This window comes from Diadema antillarum, unplaced genomic scaffold, assembly GCF_040938485.1.
Source record: "Diadema antillarum isolate AM-2024a unplaced genomic scaffold, OU_Dant_1.0 scf00000035, whole genome shotgun sequence".
Classification (NCBI taxonomy): Eukaryota; Metazoa; Echinodermata; class Echinoidea; order Diadematoida; family Diadematidae; genus Diadema; species Diadema antillarum.
The window spans coordinates 2,931,583-2,946,280 of record NW_027270924.1 but is presented as its reverse complement, the minus strand read 5'-3'; the positions used below and the strand labels follow the sequence as shown (position 1 = coordinate 2,946,280).

The following is a 14,698-nucleotide window of genomic DNA, read 5'->3' as shown; positions in this document are numbered from 1 at the left end:
CATGTTTCCAAGGCCTTCAAGGAAGTAGTGCATTAAGAAATGCAGTAAGCACTTGAAAATGTCAATCAGATGTTCTCTTTGCATTACAACAGAAACTCCGTCCCTCGATAGATATGATTAGTTTAATTACTTTTGTTTCTGCAATTTTTTTTCTGCTTTATAGGGCAATAATGGCTCATGTCCTTTAACAATCTCCATGCCTGATATCTACACTCTTCACTGCGTGTGATTCAAATCATCGTGCCAGATGTTAGTTTTGAACATCAAAGTAATTATTGTAGGATACGTGTTATGATCAGCATAACTTCGAGATGCTTGGGGTGATTAGAACGTCAAGATGATCTTCTTCCGACCTTCTCTCAAGGCATCTTGAAGAAAGAAAGGCACGTTTTAACACTATTAGCCCCTGTATGAAACTCAAATCTGTTAGGCAAGTGTGATTTAAAAACAGAAAGTATCAATACAGTTGTTCATTTAAGGTCATCCCAAGAGAACGACACGCACGAGTTATACGACCCACGAGTTAAACATTGAAAGAAAGTTCACTGGTCATACAGCCCATGAACTCGACACTAGGCAAATAAGGCCCATGAGTCCGACACAAGGCAAACAAGCCCGCGAGTTTGACTCTAGGCAAAAAGGCCCACGAGACATTCAAGTGAACGTTCAAAGAAGATTACAATTTGGCACAGATTTATAAGCTGTGTTTATGCTAGAGTGTAAAATTCATACGATGTCTGCGGTAATGCAAGCATTCGTGGATGAATTCGGGAAAATTCGGCGAAGGTTTTTCTGACGTCAAACAGAGCAAGGTCAGAGAATGCTGACAATGACTTTTGGTGAAGTGTTCGGGGCAGGTAAGTGCCTGAGAGACATGGAATTTTACCTTCTATTTGAAGATTATGATATGCTTACTATTGATGTTTTAAAAGCAGATCATTCAAATGAAAGATTCACTTTGGAAATGTTAGATTCACTTTGCATTGTCATGGCATTTATTCCGGCTAGATACCAATCAAACGCTCACCAAGGAAAACAGTTACACCTTTGAGACCGGACGTTTTCTTCTATCGCTCCTCGCCTATGGAACTTCATCCCATATTTTTTTTTCCGTGAAATTGACATGGTAAAGCACTTCCAAACCTCACTCGAGACTCACAGTTTGTTTAACCAGTCATTTAATTGCTAACTTTCTTGCAGGAGTCTGCGCCTTTGAATGTTTCTCAGATATTTGACACTATACAAAATCATCATCATCATCAGCCTGTGCATTATCTATAGGACGTAGTCTGCTCCTGTGTGCCGATTCCATTCAGTGACGTCACAAATATCAGGCGTATTTTGCGAGATTCTTAGGTTTTTCAAAATAGACAGGAGAATGGTATTCTCTTCGCTTTATGTTGCTCAAATCTTTTCCGTTTGGTCGGTAATTGTAATATCTGGAGCAGGCTTTAAAACTCTATTTGCAATTTCACGAAATGTTATTCATGTTTAATATCTTGGAATGGGCGGTTTAAGCCCCGTGATGTAATGAGTGTCGAGCTATAGTGAACTTTGACTATCTAATGTTGGACTCGTGGACTGTGTTTGCCTAGTTAATGACTCATCGGCCTTAATTGCCTCGTGTAGTGTCGAGTTCATGGGCAGTATGGCTCGTTAGGTCTATGACTCGTAGGCTATACGACTCGTGGGTGTCGAACTCATGACGTGCACCCGTGAATTTTCCTTTCCTTCGCAGAAAGCCTCATCATTGCCTATCAAGCCAAAGAACGAATTTCTTCTTTTTATCTGTTTGACATGAATTTGTGATATTTGTTATTATTTCAAGAATAACTCTACCTTTCAATCTTATGAATCAAAAGAATAAACGTTCATTAAAAGTATACAAAGCGGGGTCTCCGTTTGTATGTTTGTTTGTTTGTTTTTTGGTCCGTTGTTTTCTTTCCCATTATCTAGTAACCCGATGTTTTTGTTTTAAGTTTTTGATCATAAAATATTAACATCGACTAAACTGCAAATATCTAAGGATGTATAGTCACTATCAACTAAAAAACAACAGAATACCACGACTTAATTTTGGTTAACCTCAAAATGGCGATGATTGATTCAAACCCGGAAGTGGTTTACCACTGCAGGGACTTTTGAACTGAAGAAAACTATTATTCAGCAAAACTTTCTGTCAGGAAAATCATTGAATAATCAAACTTATCTTTTACGTGACCTCTACGACCAGGCATCCACTAGGGCGCGGACAAGACGCGGACAAGACCCGGAAAGCAAATTTAGTAATTTCGCACTCATTCGGCAGCCTCTTCGCACGTTCTTGAAAGAGTCCGTTCACTGTCTTAAACATGTCCGGGCGTTTCCGCACTTTCGGGAGAGAGAAAAAATCCGCGTCCAAATTTTGATCGTGTCCAACATTTGGACCCGGAAATGAACTTCCTGACACCTCCGGCAGCTTGTCGTGAGAACATCTTCAGGACATCCCGCCTGTCCGAACCCTTCCGCTCCTTCCGCAAACGCTCCTGAAAAAAAAAAATCCCGCGGAGTGGGGAATCTTCGCGAATGAAAGCGGAAGACAACCGGAATGTTTCAGGACAGCACGGTGCCGATGCGGATCTATATGCAAGTGTCCGGAGCCAATGCGGACATTTTGTGATCAAGACATGAAAGAGTCAACACGTTCCATGTTCGAAAGGATTTTGAAACTTAAGAAGATAGATCAATGCAGCATCATGTCAGTGAAACGCAAAAAGACCAATAAGGGAGGCGAGGTCCCCATGCTAGTCCCACAGCCAAACCTCTCTTCCACTGATTAGGAACAGGTAAATATCAACATTTCCCAGACCCAATTTTAAATGAAGAAAACAAAGCAGAAGGCAGTGGATATTTTGCCAACAGTAACTAGGAAAAAATGGAAGCAGCAATTTCGCGCTTATCCTGAGCGATTCTAGGACATTCCTAAGACATACCTATGTTTGTCTGCAGTCAGTTCGCAGAGATTCCTAGGAATGTCCCAGCACAAGCCGATTCGCACATGTTTTCCGCGTCTGACGCGGACAGGATGTCGCAATGACAGAATTTTCTTCCGCAACCCTTCCTGGGCTTGTCCGCTCCGTAGTGGACGTCAGCCCAGGAAACAATGATAGTTATTTGCAAGCAACCATGGAATCGACTGCTTTGGTTCCCATCCGAAGGACTAGGCAATGGGATAAAGTGCCTTGCTGATTGGGCACAATCGCTGCAGGCAGGAGGTTAAAACCAAGTACAGCCTGATTGATAATTCACGGGCTTATCCACTGAGATCCAACAGCTCAATGAGATGCGATACAAGCCATTAAATCTTTTAAGGGTTAAAGGGATGGTAGAGTATTGGTAGAGATGAGATTTTTGCGAGATACCAAGAAACACTTATGATATATACCATTTCAAGAGGAATTCAAAGTTTAGTTGATGGAAACCGGGTTTGGAATGATTGAAACATCCAAAAACAAAGTGTAATAATATTTCTAATAACGATTCTAATAAAGTGTGGGCCCAACACTTTATTAGCATCGCTCTTTTTTGGATATCTCAGCCATTTCAAAACCAATTTTCATGAAATAAACGTTGAATTCCTCACAGAATCACATGCTCTTTCATATTCTATAATTGAATATTTTATAATTTTATAATCATATTTTATAATTGAATGAATTGAATTGAATTGAATTGAATAAGAGGTTTCTCATTATCTCATCAGAAATGTTAGAAACCTGAAATAAGGTCTCAGCGAAAACTATACGATCCCTTTAATGTCAAGCAGCATCCCTTTCTGTGTCTAAATTACTCTATGGAGAATTAGAAACATTTAATTTTATGTGAAAAAACAAACGGAGCCATTAAAAAGGGGGCAACAAGAACATTTCCTTACCGATAAGCACTCAAACACACGCACACACCTACCTCGCCATTCAAAGATTGACACTTCATAAGCCCAACAATCACTTTAGAAAAGAAAAAAAAATAACCAAAAACCAAACAAACAAACAAAAGAACATTTGTGCATATATTACTTGATGTTCGAACAGCATAGTTGACCACCTATTTAAAGGTGATATCTATAATTACAAAATAAAACACTTTATAATACATATAATGCAAGAAATAACTCACATCACTTCCGCATGCATTTTCACAGGCAAATTGCATACACTGCACCATAGATTACCCCAAACCCCACTGTGTAACATACTTGTTATCTGCTGTAATAGGTTAACTGTAAAAAAAACTGTTTCAGTTATGATAATTAAATACTGACAAGTATGTAGATCTTCTTCTTCTTCATGTACAATATAATGCGTATGCACGCAAACAAGTCTGGAGACTCCTAAGTGGACGATAAAATTCAATTCAATTCAATTCAATTTATTTTCATACTTCTCAATGAAGGAATGTACATCAAATATAATAAAAACATAGTGAATCATAATATCCGGCTTGGATGTACAGTAAATCAATGTAAGAATATAAAACATATAGTGGTCACTCATCGTACGTTTAGTTCTATGTATAACGCTAAAGAAATATGACGGAACCTACTTAAAAGCGGGCTTGTTAAGCGTAGGACCCAAATTCTGAACAGAGTGTATAGATGAGGAGCACGGATGCAACGTAGGACCAAAATAAAGAGAAACAAAAATGAAAGGCAAAAATACCTGGTGCACTAACAGAATTTTCTCAATACATTAATAGTGATATACAGACAACCACATTCTGCAGATGTAAGAACAGTTGATTTAACAATGTTGACAATAGTGTAGTAATATGATTTGAATAATGGTGAAAAGAGAACAACTCGACATGCGAGTCCTCGGAGGAGATACGGGAAACCTAAAGAGTGAACATACAAGTACTAACATTCAAAGAAGAATTGGAATTAGAATTAGAATTACCAGCCAGTATAGCACTGAGGGGAATACAACAAGCCAGCTGTTCACGCGTTCCGAAGTCTTAGGGTACCAAAAGGGGTACTGGTGTGAAGGAATTTAAGAGCGCAAACAGAGAGGCTTAACTGATTTGAATGACAACAACCAACACAGCAGGAAAAGGCACATAAACAAGAAAGAAGGAAATTTCAATGGACTTACGCAATGTAATTATTCAATAAATTATGTCTTAGTTTGTATTTGAAGGTCGACAAAGACAAGCAACCTGCGAGTTCTATGGGGAGATCGTTCCAGTATTTCGGCCCTGTATACATAATTGTTTTTTTTTTCGCAAAAATGGTTCGGGTACGTGGTAGGTGATAATCGTCACGTTGGCGGGTGGGATAGTTATGAATAGAGTAATTTCTTTTAAACATATGCAAAAAAATATCAGGAAGATCATTTTTGGATAATTTATACATGAATATCCCCAAATTGTAATAAAACAAATCTGACAATTTCAAAATTTTGTTCTTATGGAAAAATTCATCTGTATGAGATAAATACCCAGTCTTATTAATTATTCTAATAGCGCGCTTTTGTAAGAGAAAGAGCGAGTCAAGCAAAGACTGGGACGTGTTACCCCATGCCAGTATTTCGTAGTTGAGGTAAGGGGAAATCATAGTCGAGTATATAATTTGCAATATATTGGTGGGGAAATAATCTTTCAGTTTATTTAGAATAAGAATCATGCATTCCTAGATAAAAATTTGGTTAAAAAGTTGATGTGAGACTTCCAAGATAAATCGCTATCAATATACAGTCCTAGAAACTTAATACTATCAACCTTCGTTAGATTAATGCCATTAATTTGGACATGACCAGGAATAAATTGCAAAGAGTTACTGAACAGCATATAATATGTTTTATCAATGTTTAGTGATAACTTGTTGGCATGAATCCAGGACTGAACAAGTTTCAATTAGTTGTTTAACATATGAACAAGCGTATTAGAATTACGATGTGAAAGAAATAAATTTGTGTCATCTGCAAAGCATATAAGAGAAAGAATTTCTGATGAATTTTGGAGGTCATTTATGTACAAGATGAATAGTAGCGGGCCGAGTAGGGAACCCTGGGGGACACCACATGTAATTGATTTCATTGAGGACTCATGACCATTAAGATAAACATACTGCTTTCTATCAGTAAGATAATCTCTAAACCATTCTAAAGCCGTCCCGCGAATGCCGTAATAAAGGAGAATATCATGGTCTATCGTGTCAAAAGCCTTCGAGAAATCAATAAAAACACCGATAGTGTGTGAAGCATCGTCAAGAGCATGTGCCACTTTATCAATAAAAGCCAATAAAGCATGGGTCGTGCTGTGTTGCTTTCTGAAACCGAACTGAAAATTCGAAAGAATATTACAATTAATAAGAAATCTAAGAGTTCTTTTATGAACAAGCTTTTCCAAAATTTTTGAAATAGAACTGATCTTTTTTTGGAAATAGAACTGAACTGAACTGAACTGAATAAACTTGTTTAAATATTTTGAACGGCTGATTCAGTTGCATTACGGGATCCCGTTTAACAATGTTAGTATACGCTCTCTACATACACGCCAACCACACAAGCCACAATCAATAGAATTTGAATCAGAACTGCGAATGAAAAACAAAAAAGAAAAAATGTCCAGCAATAAGCATGGATGTATTATTGAAGATTGCATCCAGTAGGCAGAAATCTGGAGGCTCTCGTGCCTCTCATGTCTATTCACTGCGCATTGTTGAAAATGTGTTAGGCACCAAAAGAGTTAAAAAGTAAAATTGTAGAAGGTATACTCTCCACGTTAACATCATGCTTTAAAGTGCGAGAAGGGGTTCCCGACCGTGTACAGAATGTGTATCATTTCACAGCCCTGATGAAGGTCTTAACAAGATAGAAATAATCCTCCATGAACGCAAATTCACCGCACAAAGGCGATAAACAACGGCTTTAATTAATTGTTTGCTATAATATACAATAATAATGTGATGTTAATGTTAAGTGCATCTATTTTTACATAGGAAATTAGCCTACAAAATGTCCATTAAGATTACTTGCGATTCTTGAGTCATTCAAACTGACCTCCTCTATCTTACATCTCAAGCAAGTATGGACAACCAAGCAAATGATGAAAGATTCGTCACGTATCTTTTTGATCCGTCACCATGTTGCAGATATTTAAACAAGCACATTTCAAATAGGTGAATTAGATGACACACAAACTAGAACTTAAGAAACCATTCATTCAAAATCTGTACTTAGACATGTCATACCTGTGTTTGTTCCAAAGCCGTTTGGTATTTGAGCAGCATATTACCTTTTCTATTTCATTTGCTAGAATGCTAACTCTCATATGTAGCAAAACTTTCATGTCATTTCTGTTCGAACTGTGTATATATTATTTACGATTTCTTTGCCGTTCTCGTGATGGGTTTGGGGTAACGAATGGTACAACATTTTGACCATAGAAAAGAAATCCAGAAACTGATTAACTCTGTTATAATAATAATGATAATTCACAACATTTATACAGCGCACTATTACATAAAATGTCTCTAAGCGCTATGGGAAAAAAGAAAACAATAGAAAGGGAAGAAGAGGAAAGTAAAGAAAGAAAGAAAGAAGAAGAGGGTACAGTTTCAGAAACGGTATAAGACATGAGACACATTCATAATACTACTCAATAAACAAATACGTTTTTAACATGGATTTAAATTTGTCTACTGAGTCTGTTTGTTTCAAGCATTCAGGTAAACTGTTCCAGAGTTGAGGTGATGCTTACTGAAAAGCTCTAGAACCATAAGATTGTGTATTAACAGGAGGAGGTATTAAAAGTGATTTGTTGTTAGACCGCAAGTTATGACTCTTTCAGGAAATTTGCCAAATTAAGGACTGACTAGGTTGACCTATGACACCTATTTTGAGTTCTCACGTATAGCTGGAAGTAGCAACTTTGTGTTGGTTTTGTGATGCACTATCACATATATGCTAAAATATAGGAAAACGTTCATGTCATTTCAATTTGAACTGTGCATGTATACAGTCCGATCTCTCTATCCGGACATGTAGGGACCTGTGCTAATGCGGATAAGGGATTTGGCCGGATATGGGAGACTCAATGTTTAATAAGCGCAGTTGCCGAAGAAACCATGAAATCTTAGAGGAAAAAGAAAAAATGTTAATAATAAGCTACTTGGTTGAATTTATACACTATATACATCATCAAACTTTAAGATATTCATCAATACTATAATGATACATAAAAAAACATTCCTCGCTATTTAAATCATTTTGTTTGTTTTGCAATTTTGTCTATTTTATCAAAATGTCGTTCATATACTTAATTTGCATATTGATTTAAGCAATAAAATGAAATATTTCAAAATAACAATCACAAGTATGTGATACTTTCTAAGAACTTTATGATATGTGCTGTTTCGGTATATACATTCTGTGAGAACCCATAGTGTCCTCTTTCAAGCAGCCACCTACATATTAGTGAAGTTCATATAGATTTCTTCCTGCATCGTTGGCTCTGACTCAACCCTAGAAGCTCCTCGTGTTTTATCCACCTGTGCATACAGCTCCTCACACGGTGGCGGTTCTGCGACCGAAATGTTACCTACTGTTTTGTTCACCGTCGCGTACATTTCCTCACAGCTTTGGGGTCTTGACGTAAAAGTTTCCGGGTTCTGAATCTCGGTGTCGTGATGGTCATTGAAGTCGTTCTCTTCCATCATCTTAGGACGAAGATGATTGGCGAAGTCTCTTTCAGGATTCAACAGACTATAATCTCCAGAGTCGAAAGCTTCAGGACATCGCGGTTGCTTGTTGGTATCAATGTCACTTTGTTGCTCCGGATTCAGTTGATAGTAGAAGACGTCTTCAGAAGGCATGGCTGTCATGGCATCCTTGCTGGAACAGGGCTTATTATATTTTCTGTCAGGGTAGATCTTATGCTGTGAAGTTTGTCCAATAGGTGACGGACCAGGGTTGCGACTTCCTGTTCTGTCGTCAGGGAAAGCATGATTGAGGCGATCGTACTCGCTTTCTGTAGGCATTTCGGATGAATCGTGAAATAAAGTCAGTGAATTGTAATAACTGTCATCAAACAAGCACGCTTTACCAGTGGATCTAATGGCACCATTCGTCATCCTGTCCAACTTACAAAGGTCTACATCCTGGTAGTCATTATCATCTCCATAAGCACACGCTGGTTGGTCCAGCGATGTCTCCTGCAGGCCACAATATTCACTATCAGAAGGAATATTCATTGAAATCAAAGAAGTGCCGATGCCGGTATTTAAGTGACTTTCCTCAGGAACTGTACAAGGGAAGCCATGATTTGTGCTGGTAAAGATAGAAAGCCCCTCGTCTATCTCTTCAGCATCCTGGTAGATGTGACTAGTGTGCGCTAGATGGCCCCCTCTTTCTCCGACGGTGATGCCCAGATTATGGGGCCAAAAGCTACCAGCTGTTGTAGCATTAGGATTGGTAGCGTCCGACAAAATGGCATGGTTCGTCGTGATTGGCTCTTGTACGGAAGTGTCGATGGGATTCATCTGAAGCTGTCCGCCATTTGGGTGAACATTCGACTGATGCGAAGTTTGGGATCTCCATCGTCTGTAATTCAATGGGAAATTGGATTTATAATTTTAAGCATTATGTGACCGTACATTGCAAAACCACCAAAAAGTCACCATACATGGATTTTTAGTTAAGAGTAGATTGTGGAAGAGCAGAATCTAAGATTTAAAATGAAATATATACTTCAGGGCAAATAGACTTGCCAAACCCATTTAAATAATGGAAAGACAGTATACACACTTTGCAAAAGTGTGTACTCATAAGAGAGGCTGGAAAGTTTATGGTCTAGGAAAATGCATAATTTCCCCCAGCTGTCTGCAATGAATTAAACAAAGAAAAAGATATAAATTTCCATGAAAACCACAATTAAGTGGTTATTAAACTAAACTGAAAGTTTGCTCATCATTAGAGTACATTATATTTGTGGCCAATATAAACTTCAAATGCAATATCAGTGTGTTTCAATTATTAGAGGTAAAAAGTGTTTGAAGGGTTTCTAGTGTTTTTAATCGGTAAATCTGAGAAAGCCTACATCAGACCGAAACAAAGTGTTTGAAAAACTGCAAAAGAATCATGGTATCATGGTGCGCATTCACATTGTATAGTGTCGTGGTATCCACAGCGCTTGACGCGTGACCATGTAGTTTAGCGTAATAAAGTCGGAAATCCTAGGGCTGACAAAAAAAAAATAAATATATATATATATATATATATATATATATATATATATTCATTTTGCCCTTTCTTTGTGTTCACCAGTGCAACTTCATTTTTGATTAGGTTAATTTCAATTTGAAAGTCTAGTAAACTTGATTTCCTATTGTTATATCATTCTGGGCTTTCTCCCCGCACACAAGTCAGACGACTGGTGAGAATTTTTAATAATTGAAGACTCGATAGCACGGGAATATGTGGGTGTCCGATTGAATCGGTCTTAATTCGCTGCCCACCGAGGCATATTCGAAGCAACGGATAGTGCTCGTCAGTCAATTGTACGGGACAATTCCAGTCAAAAAATTTTCTCCCCCCCCCCCCCTTTTTTTTTTTTTTTTTTTTTTTTTTTTTTAGGCTGAGTATGTACTTGCACATCAGTGATCAGTGATAAAACTGTGCACAATTTGTTACGGGAATTTTCGAATATACTCGAACCGGGCCCGCCTTCCGAATCCATGTATCCCCACGATACGGGGTCTTTAAAAGATACAATTCTTTATTACTAGAAATTATAAGTATCATAAATTATTTTTTCCGAGATCAGCAAATCAAATCAAGATGAATGTCTTTGATTGTCTTTAAAACAATACCACGAGGCTGACTCAATACTTGGACTGGAAGACATACTCATCTGGTATAATAAGCATGCATATACAAATTGGCAGTCTAACCACTCACACTCGCTTGACAGCCTCCAACATTCAACTCCACATAATTTTGTCTTTACTTGTTTTTCTGTGTTGTCCGTATTTTGTCTTTAGTTTTTTGACTGTGTATACACTAAGCGTCTCCTTGCCATTGATTTGGTGGTGGTTTTCGTAAAATATGTTGAAAAAATACTGTATTAATGACAGTTTTGAGCGACAGATGGAATGATAACATGATAAAATGTCTGGCGACCAGAAACTCGGGTTTTCGTTATAACAAGTCCACCCACCAATTATGTAAGAGGAATGCAAATCAGCTAAATTACTTTAACATATTCAATGTACACTCACTTCTGAATATGCTCTACTTGTGTCCTGTGTTTCATACAATGATTCCACACCCTAGATTTACAAACTAGTTTTGACAAAAATTCACCTTTTCTGTTGATGCCTGCACCAAGCGATGGACAGTATGCCAACTACAGCAAAAAGAACGAGAAGGGTTCCCAGGATGTACGTGATAATATCCTTCCCGTCACTCTCATGATCTGGAAGATAAAGCATTAACTTATTTAAGATATGGATACACGATATTTATATACATGTATAAACTGTATATTCCTAATGTCACATTTTATTTCGATACAATTACTAAAAGATACATGTAATTATAATGTTTAATAAAACATCTATATTGAAATGAATTATAGATTATGTAAACATACATACTATGAAAATATTTTGGAGAGTAAAGTAGTAAAGTGTATTACACCAAAATCTGATCTATAGGCAGTGGGTTTAGAATTTCCAAAATTATAAAAGAATAACGGGGGAACAAAATATCGTCAATGATATTGCTTACCTTATACTTCACAGAATTACTTGGCCCTTTTGCACAATGATATGGATGTAATTCTATTGCACTTGTATACCATTTTCCCTCATTAAGCTTCTTTTTTTTGTTCAGGAAAATGCCTTTTCATCAGATCAACGAATATTTGCTTTATGGTACTAACATCACCATGAAAATCTGATAATCGATGAGAAAGAGTTTTCTTTTTAGTTCCTGTTGAAGAACGGCGCTTTGCACCATTTATTCAAAGACATTTTTGTTATTCTTGTATCATAAGAATTGAACACTTCTTCTGTCCGACACAGTAACAACTTCAAAACTTGAATCCAGTTCATTGATTCATGATGAATTCACTATGAACAAACGATGAAGAACCACATCTAGTGTGTTTCCATCTAAACAAAGTGGTGAAACAATAATGCATTTTAGGCGATAGTAGCGAAGTAGTCCTAATGTAATTATGCGTGTGCATGATTAATGCGTTAAGAGGTAAAAGTGGAAACAGTAGAAGCAAATGTATATATATATATATATATATATATATATATATGTTTTTTTCTTTTTTACTGCGGGTCGAATCAATTACTAAACTCACCTGGCTGAGACATTTCAGTTGTCTTTCGCAATGACGTAATTGCTTGGGTAGTTTGCGTCTGCCCTGTGCAATGAGATAAACCCACCGCAATTATTGATGGTGTACATGCTGATGATATAATGTCCTAAACACCTATTCTCAAGATGGAATATACGTTTATAAAAGATCTATTTATCTGTAAGATATCAGACTTTTGTACGTGGTGATAAAAGTATGAAAAGTTGTAGACCATGAATGCTGATAATGGAGATGTTGACATTACACAGGCCGCCGACCCTCAACCCCCCCCCCAAAAAAAAAAAAAAATATATATATATACATATATATCTGGCTCTCCCTAAACAAAAATAAGGGGAAGAGGACTCAGAAATCCTGATAGCAAAAAAAAAAAATCAACAGAAAAAATCCAAAATTCCGCCATGAGATTCTTCCCCTCAAAGGGAAATATACACTACACAGAAAATTGACCCTCGACCCTCTTTGGCGCGGTCATCGCCCTACACACACACACACACACACACACACACACACACACACACACACTCACACAGTCACATGGTCCCTGCACTGTATTGAATTCATGCCATTGTCTTGTAATTGTATGTCCCAAATTAATTTAATAGTAAAAACAAAATGAAGTGATAGGCTTTGCAGATAACAGAAATTTAAGCAGCTAGTCGTCATTTCTCTCAATGTCTGCATGGGAACTTCATAATTACCATCTTTTTTGTTGGTGGTGATGTTTATTCCAAGCGCATAAGTGCCTTCGAGCTTACACTCTACGAAAATTCCAAATATCAATTATTGTTAACATTAGGCGTTTTCACATCAGCCCGATAAAAATCCAAGCTCGAGATATTTTTCGCAGAAAATAGTCAGCAAAATAGCGCGCTATTTCGAAACATCGGGCTGATGTGAAAACGCCTAATGTGATCATTATATCATTACACACAAAGTTTTGCTTATAAAGTTACACCGTAATCTCTAATGTAGTACATACCCTGAGAAGTGCTTTCTATACTTTGTGTAGGCATTGTGGTGATATTGCCATCTTGCCACTCTGCATCTGTGAAAAAAAATCCCATCCACAAAAACAATGACAAACTTATGGAAAGATGTGTGAAATCACAGCAAAGAAATGATGAAATTCAGTAACTTCATGGAGTTCAAATCAGTGGTGCCTGTGGTGTCGTAATCTCACGTGATCAGGTGGTAAAAATGTCCATCTCTTTGGCATATTTTCAAATTAAGAGAAGGAAGACATGCAGTGAGCATTTCAGAGCACGTATTATGCTCACGAAGAAGATAGACCGATTATTTAAAAAAAAAAAGATTGATATTTCCCTGAATTACTTCACGGGATACAACACGATTGTGTATAATTCCGAGAAATGGGAAATTTGTTGGTAAGCATTGTCTCATGTCAATGCATTTGAATGACTGCTAGTAATTAGGCATTTTCAATTTTTCTCCTATCATGCCTATCAAATATGGCAGTATTAATTCCCACCGGTGCGTTCTACCTGGTGTGTTTTAGGTGAAGGCTCAAATGGCACACATTTTTATCATCCGCACTCATGACAGATGACGATAACTCTCGGAAAGTATAAATGCTTACAACAACAACAACAACAAAATCCGCAAAAAAAAAATAGAATATCATTTGCAGTTCCTCCCTTTCAGGTATAATGTAAAATACTGTCTTTTTATTTCTATTGCACAAAGCAGAGATTTTTAAAATCATAATCACTGATAATATATTGTCAAATCAATTTCAGGAGATGCCGTTTGTTTTACTTTCGACTGCTTGGCAAGAAGGGGCTGAAACATTCCAAACCGGGAAGTAAGTCGACCATCCTGGTAGTCCCACACACTGCAGTATCGCACTCCCGTTGACGTTGTAACCTTTGTCACAGGTGAGAGTTATCTTCGACCCGAAGCTCGTGATATCCGAGTCCCAACTTCCATTGGGCACAACCCCAGGATGATCACAAAATCCGACAGAGACTTTCAATAAAGGAGACATATACAGTGAATTCCCATGAGCCATGAGGGAAAACTTGAAATAATCATATCATTGCGATATATTACATGGAATAATCATTATGAAGAAAGATACTATAATTATGTAAACAGATTCACTTTTGTATCGCTTTTGGTAAGGTTCAGATGCCTGTTCATCTGCCCAATTAAAAGACTAGCTGACAAGCACAGAACGTAAACATAATTATAAACATTGATTGTATACGATAACAGTAAATATATAGGAGTTTATTTTTGTTATTAAACATGTCAAAGATATGAACCTGACAAAGTATATTACAGGTATTAACAGTCGCTGACAAAT

The 14,698-nt window shown here is 37.3% G+C and overlaps 1 protein-coding gene across 1 annotated transcript in view; it reads right to left on the bottom strand.

Annotated features, from left to right (window-relative positions):
* Positions 1–14,698, bottom strand: part of LOC139744660 (uncharacterized) — a 134,163-nt gene that overhangs the window by 104,179 nt on the left and 15,286 nt on the right. Inside the window, exons 6-8 of the mRNA XM_071655089.1 lie at positions 14,149–14,358; positions 13,352–13,417; positions 12,352–12,414 (exon numbers count right to left, since the gene is read on the bottom strand). Coding sequence (XP_071511190.1) covers positions 12,352–12,414; positions 13,352–13,417; positions 14,149–14,358 — 339 coding nt within the window. The remainder of the gene's footprint in view (positions 1–12,351; positions 12,415–13,351; positions 13,418–14,148; positions 14,359–14,698) is intronic.